General features: G+C 41.3%; 1 protein-coding gene across 1 annotated transcript in view; it reads right to left on the bottom strand.

Moving 5' to 3' along the window:
* Window positions 1-4,950: 4,950 nt before the first annotated feature.
* Window positions 4,951-24,920, bottom strand: part of IGLON5 (IgLON family member 5) — a 429,206-nt gene continuing 409,236 nt past the window's right edge. Inside the window, 2 exon segments of the mRNA XM_069742152.1 lie at window positions 4,951-7,069; window positions 7,072-7,146. Of these exon segments, the coding sequence (XP_069598253.1) occupies window positions 7,041-7,069; window positions 7,072-7,146 (104 nt within the window). The 3' untranslated portion in view covers window positions 4,951-7,040.

The raw sequence follows: 24,920 nt of genomic DNA, 5'->3' as shown, positions 1-24,920 counted from the left end.
CTATCTACTATATAATTGTCTAAGGGTCACTTTCGTCTGTCTGTCTGACACGCATATTCATTGGTCACGGCCTCTGTCTGTCATGGAAATCCAAGTCGCTGATTGGTCGTGGAAAAGCGCCCACGACCATTGCCATGACCAATCAGCAACGGGCACAGTCCGGCGGCAAAATGGCCGCTCTTTCCTCCCCGCAGTCAGTGCCCGCATACTCCCCTCCAGTCAGCCCTCACACAGGGTTAATGGCAGCGTTATCGGAGCGCAGTGTAACGCACTCCTGTAATGCAGCTATTAACCCTGTGTGACCAACTTTTTCCTATTGATGCTGCGTATGCAGCATCAATAGTAAAAAGATCTAATGCTATAAATAATAATAATTAAAAAAAAAGGTTATTCTCACCCTCCGACGTCGCCCAGTCTCCTTGGCAGTGCAAGCAGCAGGTTCCGGTTCCAAAGATGCTATGCGAGAAGGACCTGCCATGACGTCACGGTCATGTGACCGCGACGTCTTCACAGGTCCTGCACTCATACCAACCCTGGGATGGTAACCGCTCCATGCATTGCGATCTCGCGAGATTATGACGTAGCGGTCTCGCGAGACCGCAATGCACTCTTGAGACCGGAGCGCACGAGGAGCATCGGTGCGAAGCGGGGGCCAACGGAAGGTGAGTATATAACTTTTTTTTTTTATTCTTTTTTTAACAGGGATATGATGCCCACATTGCTATATACTACGTGGGCTGTGCAATATACTACATGGGCTGTGCAATATACTACGTGGGCTGTGCAATATACTATGTGGGCTGTGCAATATACTACGTGGGCTGTGCAATATACTGCATGGGCTACTGCGTGGGCTGTGCAATGTACTACTTGGGCTGTGCAATGTACTACATGGGCTGTGCAATGTACTACGTGGGCTGTGCAATATACTACGTGGGCTGTGCAATATACTGCGTGGGCTACTGCGTGGGCTGTGCAATGTACTACTTGGGCTGTGCAATGTACTACGTGGGCTGTGCAATATACTACGTGGGCTGTGCAATATACTACATGGGCTGTGCAATGTTCTACGTGGGCTGTGCAAAATACTACGTGGCTGTGCTATATACTACGTGGGCGTGCTATATACTACGTGGGCTGTGTTATACTCTACGTGGCCTGTGTTATACACTATGTGGCCTGTGTTATACACTACGTGGCCTGTGTTATATACTGCATGCGTGGGCTGTTATATGCTATGTGAGCTGTGTTATATGCTATGTGGGCTGTAATACACTCTGTGGGCTGTGCTATAAACTATGTGGGCTGTGCTATGTACTCCGTGGGCTGTGCTATATAATACGTGGCTGTGCTATGCTATATACTACGTGGCTGTGCTATATACTACGTGGCTGTGCAATATGCTACGTGGTTGTGCTATTTACTATGTGGGCTGTTATATACTACGTGGCTGTGGTATATACTACGTGGCCGGCCGCGAACAATCTGCGACAGGCGCTAATTGGTCGAGGCCGGCCGAATCCTGTGTATTCAATTTATTATTCTAAAATCTTCATAAATAAAAAACATACATATTCTAGAATACCCGATGCGTTGGAATCGGGCCACCATCTAGTGTTCTAATAATGAGATTACTCTGCTGACCCAGCCCTATGATTAGATGATTCTACTGACACTTTTTTCACTGACAAGATGACACTACTGACCCTGTTCTCTATTGATGATAGGATGAGTCTACTGACCCTTTCCTCTACTGATAATCAGATAACTCTGCTTACCCTGTCCTCTAATGATAATGAGATGACTCTGCTGACCCTGCCCGCTGATGATTATATGACTCTACAGACACTGCCTTCTGATGATTAGATTACTCTACTGACCATTTTTTCTACTGACAAGATAACACTACTGACCCTGTTCTCTATTGATGAGATGACCCTGCCCTCTAATGATAATCAGATAAATCTGCTTACCATGTCCTCTAATAATACTGAGATGACTCTACTGACCCTGTCCTCTAATGATGAGATGACTCTACTGACCCAGTCCTCTAATGATAATGAGATGACTATACTGACCCTGTTCTCTAATGATAATGAGAGGGATTTACCGATCCTGCCTTCTGATTATTCTACTAGCACCAACCTCTATTGATAATGAGATGACTCTACTAACCCTGCCCTCCGATGATTAGATGACTCTACTAACCCTGCCCTCTAATGATAAAGAGATGACTCTACTGACCCTACCCTCTGATTAGGTGGTGCTACTGATCCTGCCCTCCAATGATTAGATGACTTCACTGACCCTGTCCTCTAATGATTAGATTACTCTACTCACCCTGCCCTCCGATAATTAGATGACTCTACTAACCCTGCCCTCTAATGATAAAGAGATGACTCTACTCACCCTACCCTCTGATTAGGTGGTGCTACTGATCCTGCCCTCCAATGATTAGATGACTCCACTGACCCTGTCCTCTAATGATTAGATTACTCTACTCACCCTGCCCTCTGATAATTAGATGACTCTACTAACCCTGCCCTCTAATGATAATGAGATGACTCTACTGACCCTTCCCTCTGATTAGATGGCGCTACTGACCCCCTCCATTAGTTTGGTAGCTGGTGAGTGGCTGCCTCATCGGTTATGCTGCACCTGTGTTTCTATTTTAACCACATGGGTCCACTGCATCCTGTTAGTGCATTTGTTTGGAGGCCTAGGCAGGTAAGAACCTCTGCCGTGTTTTGCTGTTTTTTTCTAATTCTTGGAGGATCTCTAAATCCTCTTTTTGTGCTTTTGCGGTTTAGAGATGCTACTGATCCTGCCCTCCAATGATTAGATGACTCCACTGACCCTGTCCTCTAATGATTAGATTACTCTACTCACCCTGCCCTCCGATAATTAATGACTCTACTAATCCTGCCCTCTAATGATAATGAGATGACTCTACTGACCCTTCCCTCTGATTAGATGGCGCTACTGACCCTGCCCTCCAATGATTAGATGACTCCGCTGGCCCTGTCCTCTGATGATTAGATGACTACTCACCCTGCCCTCCAATAATTAGATGACTCTACTAACCCTGCCCTCTAATGATAATGAGATTACTTTACTGACCCTGCCCTCTGATGATTAGATGGAGCTACTGACTCTGCCCTCCAATGATTAGATTACTCCACTGACCCTGCCCTCTGATGAATAGATGACTCTACTGACCCTGCCCTCCGATGATTAGATGACTCTTCTGACCCTGCCCTCCGATGATTAGATGACTACTGACCCTGCCCTCCAATGATTAGATGACTCCACTGACCCTGTCCTCCAATGATTAGATGACTCCACTGACCCTGTCCTCTGAGGATTAGATGACTCTACTCACCCTGCGCTCCGATAATGAGATGACTCTACTATCCCTGCCCTCTAATGATAATGAGATGACACTACTGACCCTGCCCTCTGATGATTAGATGACTACTGACCCTGCCCTATGATGATTAGATGACTCTACTGACCCTGCCCTCTGATGATTAGATGACTACTGACCCTGTCCTCTGATGACTACTGACCCTGCCCTATGATGATTAGATGACTACTGACCCTGCCCTCTGATGATTAGATGACTACTGACCCTCCCCTCTGATGATTAGATGACTACTGACCCTGCCCTCTGATGATTAGATGACTACTTACCCTGCCCTCTGATGATTAGATGACTACTTACCCTGCCCTCTGATGACTAGATGACTACTGACCCTGCCCTATGATGATTAGATGACTACTGACCCTGCCCTCTGATGATTAGATGACTACTGACCCTGCCCTCTGATGATTAGATGACTACTGACCCTGCCCTATGATGATTAGATGACTACTGACCCTCCCCTCTGATGATTAGATGACTACTGACCCTGCCCTCTGATGATTAGATGACTACTTACCCTGCCCTCTGATGATTAGATGACTACTGACCCTGCCCTCTGATGACTAGATGACTACTGACCCTGCCCTATGATGATTAGATGACTACTGACCCTGCCCTCCAATGATTTTCATAGTGTTAGTGGATAAGCTTCTTGAAGCTAATCAAGCATTAATTAGGGACACGGGTAATATTAAAGGGCAGGAAAAGGACCCATATTAAATCTCAGAAGGTAATGATTATCCTTGTGAAGAGTCTTTCGAAAAATGCTGCTGAAAAAAAATCTGTCCAGCAAAAGATAATTGTGTCTCTTCTGCTACCTATAAGCGGCACTCACCAGATTTTTTTCCCCGCCACTCAAGAGTTTTTTTTTTTACCTCGACAGACCCATATGATCGTCTCTTAGGCCCGATGCCCGTCTGAGCCACCTCCTGACACCAGACATAGTGTTCTCCACAGCGATACAAACTTTTCAGGAATCTCCCACACACATAACATACATACGAGTCGTTAAAGAAAATATCACCCAGATCTAGAGTTTTCTCTCTGTTATATTATAACACTTTATACATTTGTTGCCAATATTCACAAGTATTTTTTTTTTATCATTTTGCCAAAAAGAAAACCAAAAACATCCTGGATAAACAAAAAAAAAAAAAAAAGAAAAGAAAAAGAAAAATCTGCCTAGAATTTCCAATGATGAGCCATTAGATGCCCCAACATAAACGCCAAAAACGTCCCTCCCGTGGCACGCAGGAACAAACAATATGAAATCCCAGAATGCATTGCTTGGACGCACATCTTGGAAGCTCTTGTTGGGGCCGCATTTTGTTTTTTCGATTTGCTCGTCGGCCTCCTGGTATGGATAGGTGAATGGGACAAACAGACGCCAGGACAAAGACACGCTTGGGGCAGGCCCAAAGATTTTTTTTTTCGTTTTTTTTTTTTTTTTTTTAGAAGTTGATGGGTATGATGAGAGGGCATTTGATGATTATTTCTAGGGGGGGCATTTTTTTTTTTGGAGGGGGATCACAAAAAAATGGACAACAGAAGCTTCATCATTTTGCTATCCTAAGCCCCTTCAATCTCCACACAGTGCAACTTACAAACATTAACAGGCCGCAAGGATTGAGTCCATTCCAATGTCAGCATAACGCAATGGGGAGACCGGACGGGCCCGGGGGGCTTGCAATCAGTGATAGGACCATGCAGACAGACAGCTAACAGTCAGACAATACTCAAGGCCCTTTGAACCCCTTCTTTTTTTTTTTCGTCGACAAAAGGGGCATAAGGGTCTGTATAATACCCACAAGAATGTCACAGACACTGGTGATGAATGAGAGGCATATGAAACTAGAAGGGACTGTGCATTGTCCCCCGCACGTATCGTAGATTTTCAAATTTTTAGGTGCTATTTGCATACTCTCCCTGCTGTTCCTGATATGGTGGGTACAACATCCAGTCGAGGGGGTTATGGTTCCCCAGAAGACTCCAAACCCAACTTGTCCACACATTTGGGGTAGAGGTGAAGCAGGTACAAATACTTATTATCCACCAAGTCTTAGATAGGTCCAGCTTGTTGGTCTTCAATAGAGAAGACCCTCCACTTCCCAGTAGGACATGTATTCTATTCATGTTGTAGAGGAGTTATTTTCTCACCATGGAGGAAATATTGGCATTGGTTTGAGAAAGAAAAACCCTCATGATCCACAAAGTCTTGGTTGTGTCCATCTTGTTGTTTTATGAAGATCCAGGAGAGTCTTAAATGGAGAAGACATTACCTAGTAGTAAGATATCTATTCTGTTCATGTTCTAGATGAGTTCGATGTCCAACTCGGTGACCAAAATAATACTTTACTGGAAGTATTGGCATTTGTTTGACCAAAAATACTCACGATCCACCAAGACTTGTATCCAGGTTGAAGGTCTTCAACGGACAGACTTTACTCAGTAGGGCATCTAATGAGTTCATTGTCCACCTCGGTGGCCAAAATAATACTTCACTGGAAATATTGGCATTGGTTTGACAAAAAAAACTCACAATCCACCAAGACATGGCTGTGTTCAGCTTGTTGTTTTATGATGGTCCAGAAGGGTCTTCAATGGAAAAGACCTTAGTAGGTCATCTATGCTGTTTATGTTCCAGATGAGTTCGATGCCCACCTCAGTGGCCAACTCAATACTCCACTAAAAGTATTAGCATTGATTTGACCAAAAAAACCTCATGATCCACCAACGGAGAGACCTTAATAGGGCATCTAATGAGTTCGATGTCCACCTCGGTGGCCAAAAGCAATACTCCACTAAAAGTATTGGCATTGGTTTGACCAAAAAAAACTCACGATCCACCATGACTTGGTTGTGTCCAGCTTGTTGTCTTATGACAGTCCAGGAGGGTCTTCAACGGAGAAGACCTTATTTAGTAGTAGGACATCTATCGTGTTCATGTTCTAGATGTGGCAGATGTCCACCTCGGTGGCCAAAATAACACTCCACTGGCGTTGGTTTGGTGAGGTGGTTGGGAGGGGGGTTCTTGTGCACAGTAACGGTGATGGAAACACAAGGTCAGGCAAGGGAGCTGACTCCTAACATTTAGGGTGGCTGGAGAAGATCCATCCATGACGAGGAATGAGGTACATTGGGCAACTACACTTAGGACTCCCAGATCTGAAGATGGTGCAAGGGATAAAATTGGCAAATTAAGGTCTTCTAAAACACTAATGAGTTTCATCTTGCTCGGCAATCACTGTCTTCTCACTTCGCCTCCTGTAAAAAATGATCCTTCTAATTATTTTTGTTTTCCTGAATTTTTTATCCGGAGTCAACGTTTCCTCCATCGGGAGCCACTCCAAGGTCTTTTTTTTTTAAAGTCACTGGTAAAATCTACCTCTCGCCGAAAGTCAATGATGCGTTGTTTCCAAAAATGCATAATTGGATCCCTCACAGTGTTGGATTCCATCTAAAAAAAAATATGTTATTTTTTGTGTGGTTTTTATTTTGACTGTTTTTGTATTTTGTTGTGATGTAATTTTTTAATTTTTTTTTTGTAAGATTCTTTCACTGCCCGTCTTGAGAATAATTTCCATAAATTCTTTTTTTTTTTTTTGTTCGTTCGTTTCTAATTTAGATTGTACGTAAGAGGGAGACTAACGTGAAAGACGCGACGGCGAGGAGGAGAGGCGATACCGTGTAGGTCACGCTGTGGTTGGAGGCAGAACCGGGTTCTGGAAGAGAGAAGGAGAAGAAGAAATAGATGAGGAATGTAACGGAAAAATAAAAATACACATTCAATACATTGGAGATAAAGCTGCGCCAGATTACGGAATGGAAGAAGTTGAATTCTAGTTCACTGAAGACGTCATTTTTGCCCGAAGGCTCGAATGGCCTTGAAAGCTTCGAGAAATCAAAAGGAGCCCAATTTGTATGATGTTTACAATAGAATTTGAGTCGCTGCAGCCTTGAAATGTTTCTGTTTAGATTTGGTGTTTTCTTCTATGGCAGATAACGCTGCAAAACAAGACTTTTTTTTTCCCCTCTCTACTTGCTTGTCTACTCTTAAAGGGAATGTTCACCTTTAAGTCGGGTCCCGAATTTGGCGCTAATTTATCACGTGATATTGTTTACATAGAATTTGGAGGAATTTAGTTCCTGCTTCAAAGTTCCAAAAACATCTGCATAGCTTTAAAGTTATTTAGGATTCTTGCAGTCACCACTAGATGGAGCATTTGAGCTAATTGCGTACAAGCCCCTATGCTCCTCCTAGTGGTGACCGCAGAAAGCCAGAGGGCTATCTTTTAGCTCTGATCATTATAAAGATGTATTAAAAAAAATTATGACCACAGGATTAATTGCCTTTAAGGAAATAAAGTTGCATCCAAGTATAATAACTTTCTGAAACTTTCTACAACCGAAGGAACCACTAGGGGGGAGCTTAGGAGCTAACGATACATCACTGTATAATAACTTTCTAAAATGTATAATACTACAGACAACACTAGGGGGAGCTTAGGAGCTAATTGCATACTGTTTTATTATGGAGGTCAATGTATACATGATGTAAGCTCCTATGCACCTCCTAGTGGTGGCCGCAGGAAGCCAGATGGTTATCGGATAGCTCTAGGTGAGTTCTGACCTTATAAAGATGTATTAAGAAATTACTAACTACAGAATATTTGACTCATTTAGACATTGCCTTTAAGGAAATAAAGATACATCACTATGTAATAACTTTCCAATATAACAGTCACCACTAGGGGGAGCTTAAGAGCTAACTGCATACTGTTTTGTTATTGAGGTCAATGTATAAAATGTAGTAAGCGCCATGGCTCCCCCTAGTGGTCGTCACAGGAAACCAGAGGGTTATTTCATTGGGCTATGTCTTTAAAGGGAATAATGTATTAGAGGAAAATGATCTCAGACCATTATAAAGAAGTATTACAAAAAACGAACGGCCACATAATATTTGACGCATTTAGGCATGACCTTTTAAGAAATAAAGCTTCATCATTTTAAAATGGGGAACTTTCCAAAACTATTTAATACTGCATACTTTTAGCTGTTTTATATTGTTTTTCTGATACAGTGCTCCAAATCTTCTCCATTGACAAAGTTTTGGAGTCCCTCAGCCACCACTAGGGGGAGCTGATGAGCTAATTGAATACTGTTTTATTACTGAGCACCTATGCTCCCCCTAGTGGCGGGAACAAGAAGCCAGAAGGTTATCTTGTTATTTTTGGACAGAGTTATTATTTGTGACCTAATGAAAAAACAAAAGCAAAACAAAAGTCAGAAAATCACTAAGGGGCGAAGTAAGAGCTTAAACAGATCTAGAGAAACAGAGGTTTTTCTTAAGATGATCCTTAAACATCTTGCTACATTTTGTGCATTTAAATCTTAATCCAATGCCAAAATTACTTTTTACTCTAAACAAAGACCAAAAAATTAAAGTGATAGCACCCGATCCAGAGAAATAGATACAGAAGAATGAAGATAGAAAATGATAAACTAGAGACACATAGATAAGAAATTGATACATTATTATAATCCCACATGTTTATTTTGTGTGTGTGTGTATTGGAGCAACACACAAAAAAAACAGGAAAAAAAAAAGGAAAATTAGACATAATTTCACACAAAACTCCCAAGATCGAGCTTTTTGGTAAAGCACATCATTCTATTGTTTACCAAAGATGGAATGAGGCCTAGAAATAAAAAAACACAGCGCCTAGAGTCATATATGGTGGAGGTTCAAAGATGTTTCGGGGATGTTTTGCTGCAAGGCATCATGAAATCTGAAGAGCACAATGGATTTTGGGTGGCAATGTACTGCCCAGCGTCAGAAAGCTCATACTTCAAGAATCCCCAAGAAATGGATGGGGATAAAAAGCTGGAGAGTTCCAAAGTGGCAGCAAGGTGTCCATAGGTGAGAGATCTTAAAATTACCGTTGGGAAAACGCGCCTTCACATATGAGAAAACCTGGAGCAGTATGCAAAAGAAAATTGGTCCAACAATTTCAGGGGTGCCAACACTTTTGGCCATGACTGTAGGTGTGGCGTACAGACAGATTATTAGGTAATCCTTGACGCTCGTGTGCTGCCGAGCAGCGCTCTCCATCTGCGGATCCTTCCTATTACGGATGTGTCTGTGATTCCATCTCTCTCGCCCTTTCTGGGGGATTCCGCCTCCCGAGCTCGGAGATGGATTCCTTCCTGATGGTAATCTCCGTCTCCGCAGATTTCCGTCTCGTCTCGGCGATTAGGACGACGTCTCACTTTTTCTTATTCTATCACCGACGGCGCGAAGAACAGAAAGTTTGATGAAAATCAAAAATGTAAAAAATTGACAAAGCAACTCCCACTGCAAATCATTACTCCGCCGTCAGGACGTAATGATGTAGACGCGCCGGGAAGGTAATGGATTATCGGGATCGCTGCTGGAAATGAGCCGTGACCGTTTTGTACTTTGTTTTTTACTGGATCTTAAAGGGGTGGTGTAAAATTCCAAAATTGCTAAAAGAGCGCCACCCTTGTGTATAGGCGGTGTTTGATATTGCAGCTCGGCCCTAGTCACTTCCATGAGTCTGATTACAAGGTTGGCGCTGCTTCTGGAAAATAAAAGCATTATTTCTATAGACTTTTTAGGGGGTTAGCATAAGTCTGGATATTTGACAATCTAGGGGGTATTATATGAGCATTATATAGGATTTTCTGTGGGCGCTATATGGCGGTATTATTTGGTGTCCTTATAACCGTATTTTATGGGGCTACATTTGTGCTCCTATTTTACACAACATTTGTTACCTGGGCACTATATTGGGGTATTATTTGATCATACCAGTGATTGGTGATAAAGTCCTTTGTTATCGGGGCACTGTATGGCGGTATTATTCGAGCCATGTATTGTACCATTGATTGGTGGTAAAGCCCTTTGTTATTTGGGCACTGTATGGCGGTATTATTTGAACCATGTATGATACTATTGATTGGTGATAAAGTCCTTTGTTATCTGGGCACTGTATGACGGTATTATTTGAACCATGTATGGTACTATTGATTGGTGATAAAGTCCTTTGTTATCTCGGCACTGTATGGCGTTATTTTTTGAGCCATGTATTGTACTATTGATTGGTGATAAAGTCCTTTGTTATTTGGGCACTGTATGGCGGTATTATTTGAGCCATGTATTGTAGTATTGATTGGTGATAAAGTCCTTTGTTATGTGGCAATGTGGGCACTGTATGGCGGTATTATTTGAGCCTTATTTCGTACTACTGATTTGCATTGTAGACGTTTCTATTATGACACTTTATGGCAGTATTACCTAGCCCCGGTTTTATACTATTAATGATTTGCAATGTAATGCGCTATATGGAAGTATTATTCAGCATCCTTTTGTGCTATTTATTTGGAATGTGGTCCTTTGTTATTGGTTGCACTGAATGGCAGCATTACTTGAACCCAATTTTGTACTATTGATGACTGACAATGTAAGCCTTTGCAATTTGGGAACTGTATGGCGGTATCACTTGGTCCTTTTATTTAAAACCATTGTTTAGCCATGAAGTCCATTCTTAATTAGGTACTTGTTATGCTAGGCAATTCAGTAACACAATGTACATAGCGATCAGAGCACACACAGTGATCTGACAATAACCCAAAATAATAGAACGAGCTCTGAGACGTGGAAACTCTGTAGACCGCAATCCCTAATCCTCTCCAAACACAACTAGAGGCAGCCGTGGATTGCGCCTAAAGCTCCCTATGCAACTCGGCACAGCCTGAGAAACTAACTAGCCTGAAGATAGAAAAATAAGCCTACCTTGCCTCAGAGAAATACCCCAAAGGAAAAGGCAGCCCCCCACATATAATGACTGTGAGTAAGATGAAAAGACAAACGTAGGGATGAAATAGATTCAGCAAAGTGAGGCCCGATATTCTAGACAGAACGAGGATAGGAAAGATAACTTTGCGGTCTACACAAAACCCTAAAGAAAACCACGCAAAGGGGGCAAAAAGACCCTCCGTACCGAACTAACGGCACGGAGGTACACCCTTTGCGTCCCAGAGCTTCCAGCAAAACAAATAGACAAGCTGGACAGAAAAAACAGCAACAAATAGCAAAGAAGCACTTAGCTATGCAGAGCAGCAGGCCACAGGAATGATCCAGAGAAACACAAGTCCAACACTGGAACATTGACAGGAAGCATGGATCAAAGCATCAGGTGGAGTTAAGTAGAGAAGCAGCTAACGACCTCACCAGATCACCTGAGGGAGGAAACTCAGAAGCCGCAGTACCACTTTCCTCCACAAACGGAAGCTCCCAGAGAGAATCAGCCGAAGTACCACTTGTGACCACAGGAGTGAACTCTGCCACAGAATTCACAACAGTACCCCCCCCTTGAGGAGGGGTCACCGAACCCTCACCAGAGCCCCCAGGCCGACCAGGATGAGCCACATGAAAGGCACGAACAAGATCGGGAGCATGGACATCAGAGGCAAAAACCCAGGAATTATCTTCCTGAGCATAACCCTTCCATTTAACCAGATACTGGAGTTTCCGTCTTGAAACACGAGAATCCAAAATCTTCTCCACAATATACTCCAATTCCCCCTCCACCAAAACCGGGGCAGGAGGCTCAACAGATGGGACCATAGGTGCCACGTATCTCCGCAACAATGACCTATGGAATACGTTATGTATGGAAAAAGAATCTGGAAGGGTCAGACGAAAAGACACAGGATTAAGAACCTCAGAAATCCTATACGGACCAATAAAACGAGGTTTAAACTTAGGAGAGGAAACCTTCATAGGAATATGACGAGAAGATAACCAAGCCAGATCCCCAACACGAAGTCGGGGACCCACACGGCGTCTGCGATTAGCGAAAAGTTGAGCCTTCTCCTGGGACAAGGTCAAATTGTCCACTACCTGAGTCCAAATCTGCTGCAACCTGTCCACCACAGTATCCACACCAGGACAGTCCGAAGACTCAACCTGTCCTGAAGAGAAACGAGGATGGAACCCAGAATTGCAGAAAAACGGCGAAACCAAGGTAGCCGAGCTGGCCCGATTATTAAGGGCGAACTCAGCCAAAGGCAAAAAGGACAACCAGTCATCCTGATCAGCAGAAACAATGCATCTCAGATATGTTTCCAAGGTCTGATTGGTTCGTTCGGTCTGGCCATTAGTCTGAGGATGGAAAGCCGAGGAAAAAGACAAGTCAATGCCCATCCTACCACAAAAGGCTCGCCAAAACCTCGAAACAAACTGGGAACCTCTGTCAGAAACGATATTCTCTGGAATGCCATGCAAACGAACCACATGCTGGAAGAATAAAGGCACCAAATCAGAAGAGGAAGGCAATTTAGACAAGGGTACCAGATGGACCATCTTAGAAAAGCGATCACAGACCACCCAAATGACTGACATCCTTTGAGAAACGGGAAGGTCAGAAATAAAATCCATAGAGATATGTGTCCAAGGCCTCTTCGGGACCGGCAAGGGCAAAAGCAACCCACTGGCACGAGAACAGCAGGGCTTAGCCCGAGCACAAATCCCACAGGACTGCACAAAAGTACGAACATCCCGCGACAGAGAGGGCCACCAAAAGGATCTAGCCACTAACTCTCTGGTACCAAAGATTCCAGGATGACCAGCCAACACCGAACAATGAAGTTCAGAGATAACTCTATTCGTCCACCTATCAGGGACAAACAGTTTCTCCGCTGGGCAACGATCAGGTTTATTAGCCTGAAATTTTTGCAGCACCCGCCGCAAATCAGGGGAGATGGCAGACACAATTACTCCCTCTTTGAGGATACCGCCGGCTCAGATAAACCCGGAGAGTCGGGCACAAAACTCCTAGACAGAGCATCCGCCTTCACATTTTTAGAGCCCGGAAGGTACGAAATCACAAAGTCAAAACGGGCAAAAAACAACGACCAACGAGCTTGTCTAGGATTCAAGCGCTTGGCAGACTCGAGATAAGTCAAGTTCTTATGATCAGTCAAGACTACCACGCGATGCTTAGCTCCTTCAAGCCAATGACGCCACTCCTCGAATGCCCACTTCATGGCCAGCAACTCTCGGTTGCCCACATCATAATTTCGCTCAGCAGGCGAAAACTTCCTGGAAAAGAAAGCGCATGGTTTCATCACTGAGCAACCAGAACCTCTCTGTGACAAAACAGCCCCTGCTCCAATCTCAGAAGCATCAACCTCGACCTGGAACGGAAGAGAAACATCTGGTTGACACAACACAGGGGCAGAAGAAAAACGACGCTTCAACTCTTGAAAAGCTTCCACAGCAGCAGAAGACCAATTGACCAAATCAGCACCCTTCTTGGTCAAATCGGTCAATGGTTTGGCAACACTAGAAAAATTGCAGATGAAGCGACGATAAAAATTAGCAAAGCCCAGGAACTTTTGCAGACTTTTCAGAGATGTCGGCTGAGTCCAATCATGGATGGCTTGGACCTTAACCGGATCCATCTCGATAGTAGAAGGGGAAAAGATGAACCCCAAAAATGAAACCTTCTGCACACCAAAGAGACACTTTGATCCCTTCACAAACAAAGAATTAGCACGCAGGACCTGAAAAACCGTTCTGACCTGCTTCACATGAGACTCCCAATCATCCGAGAAGATCAAAATGTCATCCAAGTACACAATCAGGAATTTATCCAGGTACTCACGGAAGATGTCATGCATAAAGGATTGAAACACTGATGGAGCATTGGCAAGTCCGAACGGCATCACTAGATACTCAAAATGACCCTCGGGCGTATTAAATGCAGTTTTCCATTCATCGCCTTGCCTGATTCTCACCAGATTATACGCACCACGAAGATCTATCTTAGTGAACCAACTAGCCCCCTTAATCCGAGCAAACAAATCAGATAACAATGGCAAGGGGTACTGAAATTTAACAGTGATCTTATTAAGAAGGCGGTAATCTATACACGGTCTCAGCGAACCATCCTTCTTGGCCACAAAAAAGAACCCTGCTCCCAATGGCGACGACGACGGGCGAATATGCCCCTTCTCCAGGGATTCCTTCACATAACTGCGCATAGCGGTGTGGTCAGGCATGGATAAATTAAACAGTCGACCTTTTGGGAATTTACTACCAGGAATCAAATCGACAGCACAATCACAATCCCTATGCGGAGGCAGGGCATCGGACTTGGGCTCATCAAATACATCCCGGTAATCAGACAAGAACTCTGGAACCTCAGAAGGGGTGGATGACGAAATTGACAGAAATGGAACATCACCATGTACCCCCTGACAACCCCAGCTGGACACCAACATGGAATTCCAATCCAATACTGGATTATGGGCTTGTAGCCATGGCAACCCCAACACGACCACATCATGCAGATTATGCAACACCAGAAAGCGAATATCCTCCTGATGTGCAGGAGCCATGCACATGGTCAGCTGGGTCCAGTATTGAGGCTTATTCTTGGCCAAAGGTGTAGCATCAATTCCTCTCAATGGAATAGGACACTGCAAGGGCTCCAATAAAAACCCACAACGTTTAGCATAATCCAAGTCCATCAAATTCAGGGCAGCGCCTGAATCCACAAACGCCATGACAGAATACGACAACAAGGAGCATATCAAGGTAACGGACAGAAGAAATTTTGACTGTACAGTACCAATGGTAGCAGACCTAGCGAACCGCTTAGTGCGCTTAGGACAATCAGAGATAACATGAGTGGAATCACCACAGTAGAAACACAGACCATTCAGACGTCTATGTTCTTGCCGTTCAACTCTGGTCATAGTCCTATCGCACTGCATAGGCTCAGGTTTAATCTCAGGTAATCCCGCCAAATGGTACACAGATTTACGCTCACGCAAGCGTCGACCGATCTGAATGGCCAAAGACATAGACTCATTCAAACCAGCGGGCATAGGAAATCCCACCATGACATCCTTAATGGCTTCAGAGAGACCCTTTCTGAAAATAGCTGCAAGCGCAGATTCATTCCATTGAGTGAGCACGGACCATTTTCTAAATTTCTGGCAATATAGCTCTATCTCATCCTGAGCCTGACAAAGAGCCAGCAAATTTTTTTCTGCCTGATCTACTGAATTAGGCTCATCGTACAGCAATCCAAGCGCCAGGAAAAACGCATCGATATCACTCAATGCAGGATCTCCTGGCGCAAGAGAAAATGCCCAGTCCTGAGGGTCGCCGCGCAAAAAAGAAATGACGATCCTAACCTGTTGCGCTGGGTCACCAGAGGAACGAGGTTTCAAAGCCAGAAACAGTTTACAATTATTCTTGAAACTCAGAAATTTAGTTCTATCTCCAAAAAACAAATCTGGAATAGGAATTCTCGGTTCTAACAAAGAATTCTGAACCACAAAATTTTGAATATCTTGAACTCTTGCCGTGAGCTGATCTACACATGAAGACAGACCTTTAATGTCCATTGCTACACCTGTGTCCTGAACCACCCAAATGTCTAGGGGAAAAAAAAGACAAATCACAGTGCAAAGGAAAAAAAATGGTCTCAGAACTTCTTTTTTCCCTCTATTGAGAATCATTAGTACTTTTGGCTTCCTGTACTGTTATGCTAGGCAATTCAGTACCACAATGGACATAGCGGTCAGAGCACATACAGTGATCTGACAATAACCCAAAATAATAGAACGAGCTCTGAGACGTGGAAACTCTGCAGACCGCAATTCCTGATCCTCTCCAAACACAACTAGAGGCAGCTGTGGATTGCGCCTAACGCTCCCTATGCAACTCGGCACAGCCTGAGAAACTAACTAGCCTGAAGATAGAAAAATAAGCCTACCTTGCCTCAGAGAAATACCCCAAAGGAAAAGGCAGCCCCCCACATATAATGACTGTGAGTAAGATGAAAAGACAAACGTAGGGATGAAATAGATTCAGCAAAGTGAGGCCCGATATTCTAGACAGAACGAGGATAGGAAAGATAACTTTGCGGTCTACACAAAACCCTAAAGAAAACCACGCAAAGGGGGCAAAAAGACCCTCCGTACCGAACTAACGGCATGGAGGTACACCCTTTGCGTCCCAGAGCTTCCAGCAAAACAAATAGACAAGCTGGACAGAAAAAAACAGCAACAAATAGCAAAGAAGCACTTAGCTATGCAGAGCAGCAGGCCACAGGAATGATCCAGAGAAACACAAGTCCAACACTGGAACATTGACAGGAAGCATGGATCAAAGCATCAGGTGGAGTTAAGTAGAGAAGCAGCTAACGACCTCACCAGATCACCTGAGGGAGGAAACTCAGAAGCCGCAGTACCACTTTCCTCCACAAACGGAAGCTCCCAGAGAGAATCAGCCGAAGTACCACTTGTGACCACAGGAGTGAACTCTGCCACAGAATTCACAACAGGTACTATTTGGCGGTATTATTGGGTTTCATTTGTGCTGTTGGTTTTTACTTCATTCATAGTTCTGCACTGTATTTTGGAGCACTCTTTAATGTTATAGACTGACAATATAGTCTTATTACTTTGGCACTGTATGACCATATTATTTAAGCCTTCTTTTCTACAATTGATTGGAAATGTGGTCTTTTGTTATTAGTTGCGTTATATGCCAGTTTTATTCATTTGATTCTCTTTTGCACTATTAATGATTGGCAATATAATCCTTTGCAATTTTGGTACAGTATGGCGGTATTGTTTAAACCCCCTTTTATATTATTGATTATTGGTAGTATAGTGTTTCCTTATTTGGTTACTGTATGGCGGTATTACTTGGTGTCCAATTGATGTTATAATTGGATTTCTTTAATGTTTTATTTGGGCATGGTATAGTGGTATATTTGAGTCCTCTTTTCTACTATTTTTATTGACCATGTAGTCTGTCTTATTATTAGGGCACTGTGTGACAGTATTATTAGAGCCTTGGAAATGCACTGCACTGTATCATGGCAATATTACTTGGAGCCTCTTTTGTAAGTAAATTGTTTTCTGGGCACAATATGAAGGCATTATTACACTTTATGTTACTTTTAGCATTATTTGGACACTGGGACACTTTACGGCATTAGTGGTGCACTATATGCGGTATTACGTAGCTGCCCTATGAACTTTTCTATTAGGAAGTATGAGGAAATCCCTAACAATTAGTTTAAATGGAAAAGTCCAATTTTTCCCCCCCAGTTTTTGCCTTAGTCTTGTTTGCGGCACACGACTCCTATCATACGTGTTCTATAGATGGAGAGGCGAGAGCTGATGGAAGAAATGGTCCTCGCGCCACTTTAGAAGAAGAAAACTTTGCGAGAAAGAATGGAATTCTCGGAGATGATAGAAATGCATTATGTGTATCACGCTGTGGGTTGCGTACTCTGTAGGTATTTTAGATTATTTTTTTTTTACTTTTGTTTTGCATTTAAAAAAAAAAAAAAAAAAGATTCAGCACACTAAAGGAAAATTATACAGTCAACTCTTCCCTATAAATCAACCAAAAATGGATGAAGCGGAAAAGAGCTTTGTTCTAATGACTGGGGGCTTCAAAAACCAAGAGAAGAATGGAGAACTTTTTAAATGGCATCCCTCCCAAAAAATACATTTTTTAATTTTCATGTTTTTGGAAAGTAGGGTGGGAACAAACATTGCCCCCATGATAGTTCCCAAATATTTTCCAGCCTCTTCATAATCATCCACTTGGACAGTAGTCCTCCTCAACCTGTGACTCATTCTTCTCAGAGGGAGTTGTAGCCGGATAGTCACAGTTTGGAAATCATTCTTCTAGGGAATGGATCCAAGAAGATTTACGAGCCCAGGGAAGTTGACCGAAAAGTCAACGTCTTTATCCAGAACTCATGAATTTAGGTGTTTAGGGAAGATTGACTCAAGGACTTTGATTTCCTAGACTTTTTATTTCTTATTTTTGAGGGACTTGCTCTTTAAACCTCAGTAAATGCTGCTAATGATCTACTTTGTTGCGTTCGGCAGGAGGAATTTGGACGGTAATAGAAAAGCCGCAGAGCATCGTGTCCAACCTCTCTTGATACGGAGGCAGGGAGCCACATTGTAGGTGTTTGGCAGAAGTCCCGGTGTATACACGAGTGCCAAGACACCGCTAAATGATGGAAATGATGGAGGTCCCATGGGAGGAACCCTATGAAACTGTTATTATTTGGAAAACAATAGTAATTTGTGCTAGAACACCCTGTAATGGAAACTGCAGCGGAATTTCACAGCCAGCACAGATGCCGGTCTTAGAATTTCAGTTCCAGGGAACAACGCCCATCCGATCCCCATTGCCATGATCTGCGCTCGTCAACACCTAATCCAGCAAATTCTAAGAAAATGAAGAAATTTAGGTCTAAAGGTCTAAGGACTCCAACGTGGATTTGTGGTCATCAACATCTAATCCAGCAAATTCTAGAAAAAAAATGAACAAATTTAAGTCTAAAGGTCTAAGGACTCCAACGTGGATTTGTGGTCATGAACATCTAAATCCAGCAAATTCTAGGAAAAATGAACAAATTTAGGTCTAAAAGGTCTAAGGACTCCAACATGGATTTGTGGTCATCAACATCTAATCCAGCAAATTCTAGGAAAAATGAACAAATTTAGGTCTAAAAGTCTAAGGACTCCAACGTGGATTTGTGGTCATCAACATCTAATCCAGCAAATTCTAGGAAAAAATGAACAAATTTAGGTCTAAAGGTCTAAGGACTCCAACGTGGATTTGTGGTCATCAACATCTAATCCAGCAAATTCTAGGAAAAATGAACAAATTTAGGTCTAAAAGGTCTAAGGACTCCAACGTGGATTTGTGGTCATCAACATCTAATCCAGCAAATTCTAGGAAAAAATGAACAAATTTAGGTCTAAAGGTCTAAGGACTCCAACGTGGATTTGTGGTCATGAACATCTAATCTAGCAAATTCTAGGAAAAATGAACAAATTTGGGTCTAAAAGGTCTAAGACCTCCACTATGGATCTGTAGTTGTTAACATCTGATACAACAAAATCAAGGAAAAATGAAGAAATTTAGGTCTAAGGACCCCAACATGGATCTGTGGTCATCAACATCTAATCCAGCAAATTCTAGAAAAAATGAACAAATTTAGATCTAAGGATGCCAACATGGATATGGGTTCATCAACATCTAATCCAGCAAATTCTAGGAAAAATGAAAAAATTTAGGTCTAAAAGGTCTAAGACCTCAAAAGTGGATCTGTAGTTGTCAACATCTGATCCAGCAAATTCAAGGAAAAATGAAGAAATTTAGGTCTAAGGACTCCAACGTGGATCTGTGGTTGTCAACATCTAATCCAGCAAATGCGAGGAAAAATGAAGAAATTTAGGGCTAAAGGTCTTAAGGACTCCAAAGTGGATGTGTGATCATCAACATCTAATCCAGCAAATTCTAAGGAAAATGAAGAAATTTAGGTTTAATAAGGACGCCAACGAGGAAGGAGGTTTTTCTGCTAGATTGGTTGGTGAAACATCCTTAGGAGGTCTTCTGCAGACCATGTCCATGCATGGATCTTACCAACATCTTTCCATTCTGTAACAGATGGATTAATTAGAAAATCTAGTGTTGAATCAATTGTTGATTAATCATTTTAGTGGTTGGCTGAGTTTATTGTTCCCTATATATGGCCACATACTAAGAAAAGACCGTTTCTATGCCAAGGCTCCAACAAAGCCAATTCATCTAAACATTGGTCTGTAGGGGAAATCTGAAAATTATGCAAACTCAGGAAGAGAAGACATAGGTGGCATAGAACCCAGGATCTCAACGCTACAAGCAACGCAGTGACCATTTCCATAACTTCCTTCTATTATGACAAATATTGAGGCAATGTTGTGACATGCGCCGTAGGATGGGCATTCTAGGTAGGGACTTCAAGCCATGAAGTCCTGGGACATTTCTGTGCATGAGCGTTGCAAGGTTGTGGCGACGTCGAGACATAAGTTCAGATGGAAGTCTTGACTTAGCGTGAAGATGCTCAGGGTTTTAACATGTGGCGGTGGTAAGAAGAGCCGGCATGGACCATGGGGGACAGTGGTGAGGTCAGTAGAAATTACTTTTCCCTTTTTTACCTTCATCTTACTTTCATTACGCCCGGAGGTCTCTTCAAACCTCATAGCAAAAGAGGAAACATTCAGTTCACGGAGAATAAATTATCTGCAAATCCAAATTTCCCGGTAAAATTTGTACGATTTGTCGAATTCGAATCTCGTCAGATTCGCTCATCTCTACTCTATACCCAATTTCATAAAGAACCCACCTGTATAATATTTGGAATTTCTGATATGTACCAGAAAATTTTTGTAACAAATTTGGGACGTAAAGTCAATGTTCCGAAATAAGACAAAGAATCCAGAAATCTTCTTAGAGGATTCCGATGGATTAAAACCAAAGTGGTTTTGACATCCAAAAATCCAATTTAAGAACCCAAAAATTAAATGATTCCAATAAACAATAGCCCGTTGGACAAACCCAGATTATTTGCTCTCACTTTACCGGGGAGCATATAAAAGCTCTTTAATAATGACTGTGTGTTTGGCAGTTAAACAAAGCGCTAAAGAAGCGTCACAATCCAATAAAACGTCTCGAACTGGGGAGAGATAAAGGAACCTTTCAGTTAAATCGGAAGAGGAAAACAACGGCAAAAAGTCTAAAGCGGATTGGCAGGAGGAGGGGGGGCGAAATCTGATTAAAGCTTTGAAGCATGCACTTGGGCTGATAGATATTCCCTTGAAAGCTGCTGTCTTGATGAAGAAGCCGGTTTGTTTTCTTCAACACAAGGTAATTAAGGAAGTGATTATTAAAGTCATAGAAACGTGGGACTCAACCCCCAAAGGTGCAAGCGGCTTTGAAAGATGAATATCTCACTTTCGCTCAAGATATTTTCCACTTTCTTCAACACAGCAGGAACAAAACAAAAAAGAACGCATAAAAAAACAAAAATCAAAAACGGTAAAAGATGAGACAAAATGTTTATAAAGTCTTGGCTGGTTTCAGGTGCGACGACGTCAAGCTCCATGGTGGCCGCGACAGCAATTCTAGAGCAACGAAAATGCGGATTGACAATCCACCACAACAAGCCTCGGAGGCAAGAGTGAAGAGGTCTAAAGATTGAAGACTCGTTGGCACAGGCAACATTGTGTCAAAAACATTCGGAGCTCGTTGCGAGGCTGTCAGGAGCTCGTTCTCCGCGTCTGCCCTGGGAGCCGAACAGATCAGGCTGTTCAGACAAGATAGAGCTCTACATTTTATGGGTTTTTTTTGTAGTGTTATAATCTGAAGAGGCAAGAAGAAACTCAAAAATAAATTGGATGAAATTACAAAAAAAAAGAAAAATTTAAAAAGTTTCGAAAACGGAGAGCCAACTAAATGAAGAACGTAAAACCAAAGAAAGGTCAACATATGGGGGCAGACCGGGCAGCTGGGGACTTCAAAAGAGTACGCCCATAAGAAGAAAAAGATGGCGATGAAACCCACCATGAAATTCCAGGGTAATGAGGTTGTTTGCCGGGACGATGGTATTACTATGCAGATTTCTACCATGTGGAAGTTCTCCGAAAATGAATTTCTTATCTGGAAAGTGCAGGTCACTTTATAAATAAATTACCTACGAGAAGACTATAAAACTGGGGCTCAGTGGACGAGGCGTCCTCCAAGAATTCTACAGGAAAATATTTAATTGTATAATGTAAAATATATATCAATCATTCACTAAAATATACTTCGTGATTGTGGAAGTCGTCACATACCGACCCCCATAGGGGCAGTATTATAGTAGTTATATTCTTGTACATAGGGGCAGTATTATAGTAGTTATATTCTTGTACATAGGGGCAGTATTATAGTAGTTATATTCTTGTACATAGGAGCAGTATTATAGTAGTTATATTCTTGTATATAGGAGCAGTATTATAGTAGTTATATTCTTGTACATAGGAGCAGTATTATAGTAGTTATATTCTTGTACATAGGAGGCAGTATTATAGTAGTTATATTCTTGTACCTAGGGGCAGTATTATAGTAGTTATATTCTTGTACATAGGGGCAATATTATAGTAGTTATATTCTTGTACATAGGGGCAGTATTATAGTAGTTATATTCTTGTACATAGGAGCAGTATTATAGTAGTTATATTCTTGTACATAGGGGCAGTATTATAGTAATTATATTCTTGTACATACGGGCAGTATTATAGTAGTTATATTCTTGTACATAGGAGCAGTATTATAGTAGTTATATTCTTGTACATAGGGGCAGTATTATAGTAGTTATATTCTTGTACATAGGGGCAGTATTATAGTAGTTATATTCTTGTACATAGGAGCAGTATTATAGTAGTTATATTCTTGTATATAGGAGCAGTATTATAGTAGTTATATTCTTGTACATAGGGGGGAAGTATTATAGTAGTATATTCTTGTACATTGGGGCAGTATTATAGTAGTTATATTCTTGCACATAGGGAGCAGTATTATAGTAGTTATATTCTTGTATATAGGAGCAGTATTATAGTAGCTATATTCTTGTACATAGGGGTAGTATTATAGTAGTATATTCTTGTACATAGGAGCAGTATTATAGTAGTTATATTCTTGTACATAGGGGGGAAGTATTATAGTAGTTATATTCTTGTACATTGGGGCAGTATTATAGTAGTTATATTCTTGTACATAGGAGCAGTATTATAGTAGTTATATTCTTGTACATAGGGGCAGTATTATAGTAGTTATATTCTTGTACATAGGGTCAGTATTATAGTAGTTATATTCTTGTACATAGGAGCAGTATTATAGTAGTTATATTCTTGTACATAGGAGCAGTATTATAGTAGTTTTATTCTTGTACATAGGGGGCAGTATTATAGTAGTTATATTCTTGTACATAGGAGCAGTATTATAGTAGTTATATTCTTGTACATAGGAGCAGTATTATAGTAGTTATATTCTTGTACATAGGAGCAGTATTATAGTAGTCATAGTCTTGTACATAGGAGCAGTATTATAGTAGTTATATTCTTGTACATAGGAGCAGTATTATAGTAGTTATATTCTTGTACATAGGAGCAGTATTATAGTAGTTATATTCTTGTACATAGGGGCAGTATTATAGTAGATTTATTCTTGTACATAGGAGCTGTATTATAGTAGTTATATTCTTGTACATAGGGGCAGTATTATAGTAGTTATATTCTTGTACATAGGAGCAGTATTATAGTAGTTATATTCTTGTACATAGGAGCTGTATTATAGTAGTTATATTCTTGTACATAGGAGCAGTATTATAGTAGTTATATTCTTGTACATAGGGGCAGTATTATAGTAGATATATTCTTGTACATATGGGCAGTATTATAGTAGTTATTCTCTTGTACATATGGGCAGTATTATAGTAGTCATATTCTTGTACATAGGGGCAGTATTATAGTAGTTATACTCTTGTACATAGGGGCAGTATTATAGTAGTTATACTCTTGTACATAGGAGCAGTATTATAGTAGTTATATTCTTGTACATAGGGGCAGTATTATAGTAGTTATATTCTTGTACATAGGAGCAGTATTATACAGTAGTTATATTCTTGTACATAGGAGCAGTATTATAGTAGTTATATTCTTGTACATAGGGGCAGTATTATAGTAGTTATATTCTTGTACATAGGAGCAGTATTATACAGTAGTTATATTCTTGTACATAGGAGCAGTATTATACAGTAGTAGTTATGTTCTTGTACATAGGGGCAGTACTATAGTAGTTATATTCTTGTACATAGCAGCAGTATTATAGTAGTTATATTCTTGTACATAGGAGCAGTATTATAGTAGTTATATTCTTGTGCATAGGAGCAGTATTATAGTAGTTATATTCTTGTACATAGGAGCAGTATTATAGTAGTTATATTCTTGTGCATAGGAGCAGTATTATAGTAGTTATATTCTTGTACATAGGGGCAGTATTATAAAAATTATATTCTTGTACATGGGGGCAGTATTATAGTAGTTATATTCTTGTACATAGGAGCAGTATTATAGTAGTTATATTCTTGTACATAGGAGCAGTATTATAGTAGTTATATTCTTGTACATAGGAGCAGTATTATAGTAGTTATATTCTTGTACATAGGAGCAGTATTATAGTAGTTATATTCTTGTACATAGGGGCTGTATTATAGTAGTTATATTCTTGTACATAGGGGCAGTATTATAGTAGTTATTCTCTTGTACATAGGGGCAGTATTATAGTAGTCATATTCTTGTACATAGGGGCAGTATTATAGTAGTTATACTCTTGTACATAGGGGCAGTATTATAGTAGTTATATTCTTGTACATAGGGGCAGTATTATAGTAGTTATTCTCTTGTACATAGGGGCAGTATTATAGTAGTTATACTCTTGTACATAGGGGCAGTATTATAGTAGTTATACTCTTGTACATATGAGCAGTATTATAGTAGATATATTCTTGTACATAGGGGCAGTATTATAGTAGTTATTCTCTTGTACATAGGG

Source organism: Ranitomeya imitator, chromosome 10 (genome assembly GCF_032444005.1).
Source record: "Ranitomeya imitator isolate aRanImi1 chromosome 10, aRanImi1.pri, whole genome shotgun sequence".
NCBI classification, from domain to species: domain Eukaryota; kingdom Metazoa; phylum Chordata; class Amphibia; order Anura; family Dendrobatidae; genus Ranitomeya; species Ranitomeya imitator.
Note: the sequence above shows the minus strand (reverse complement) of the source record. Positions and strands in the feature narration are given on the sequence as shown.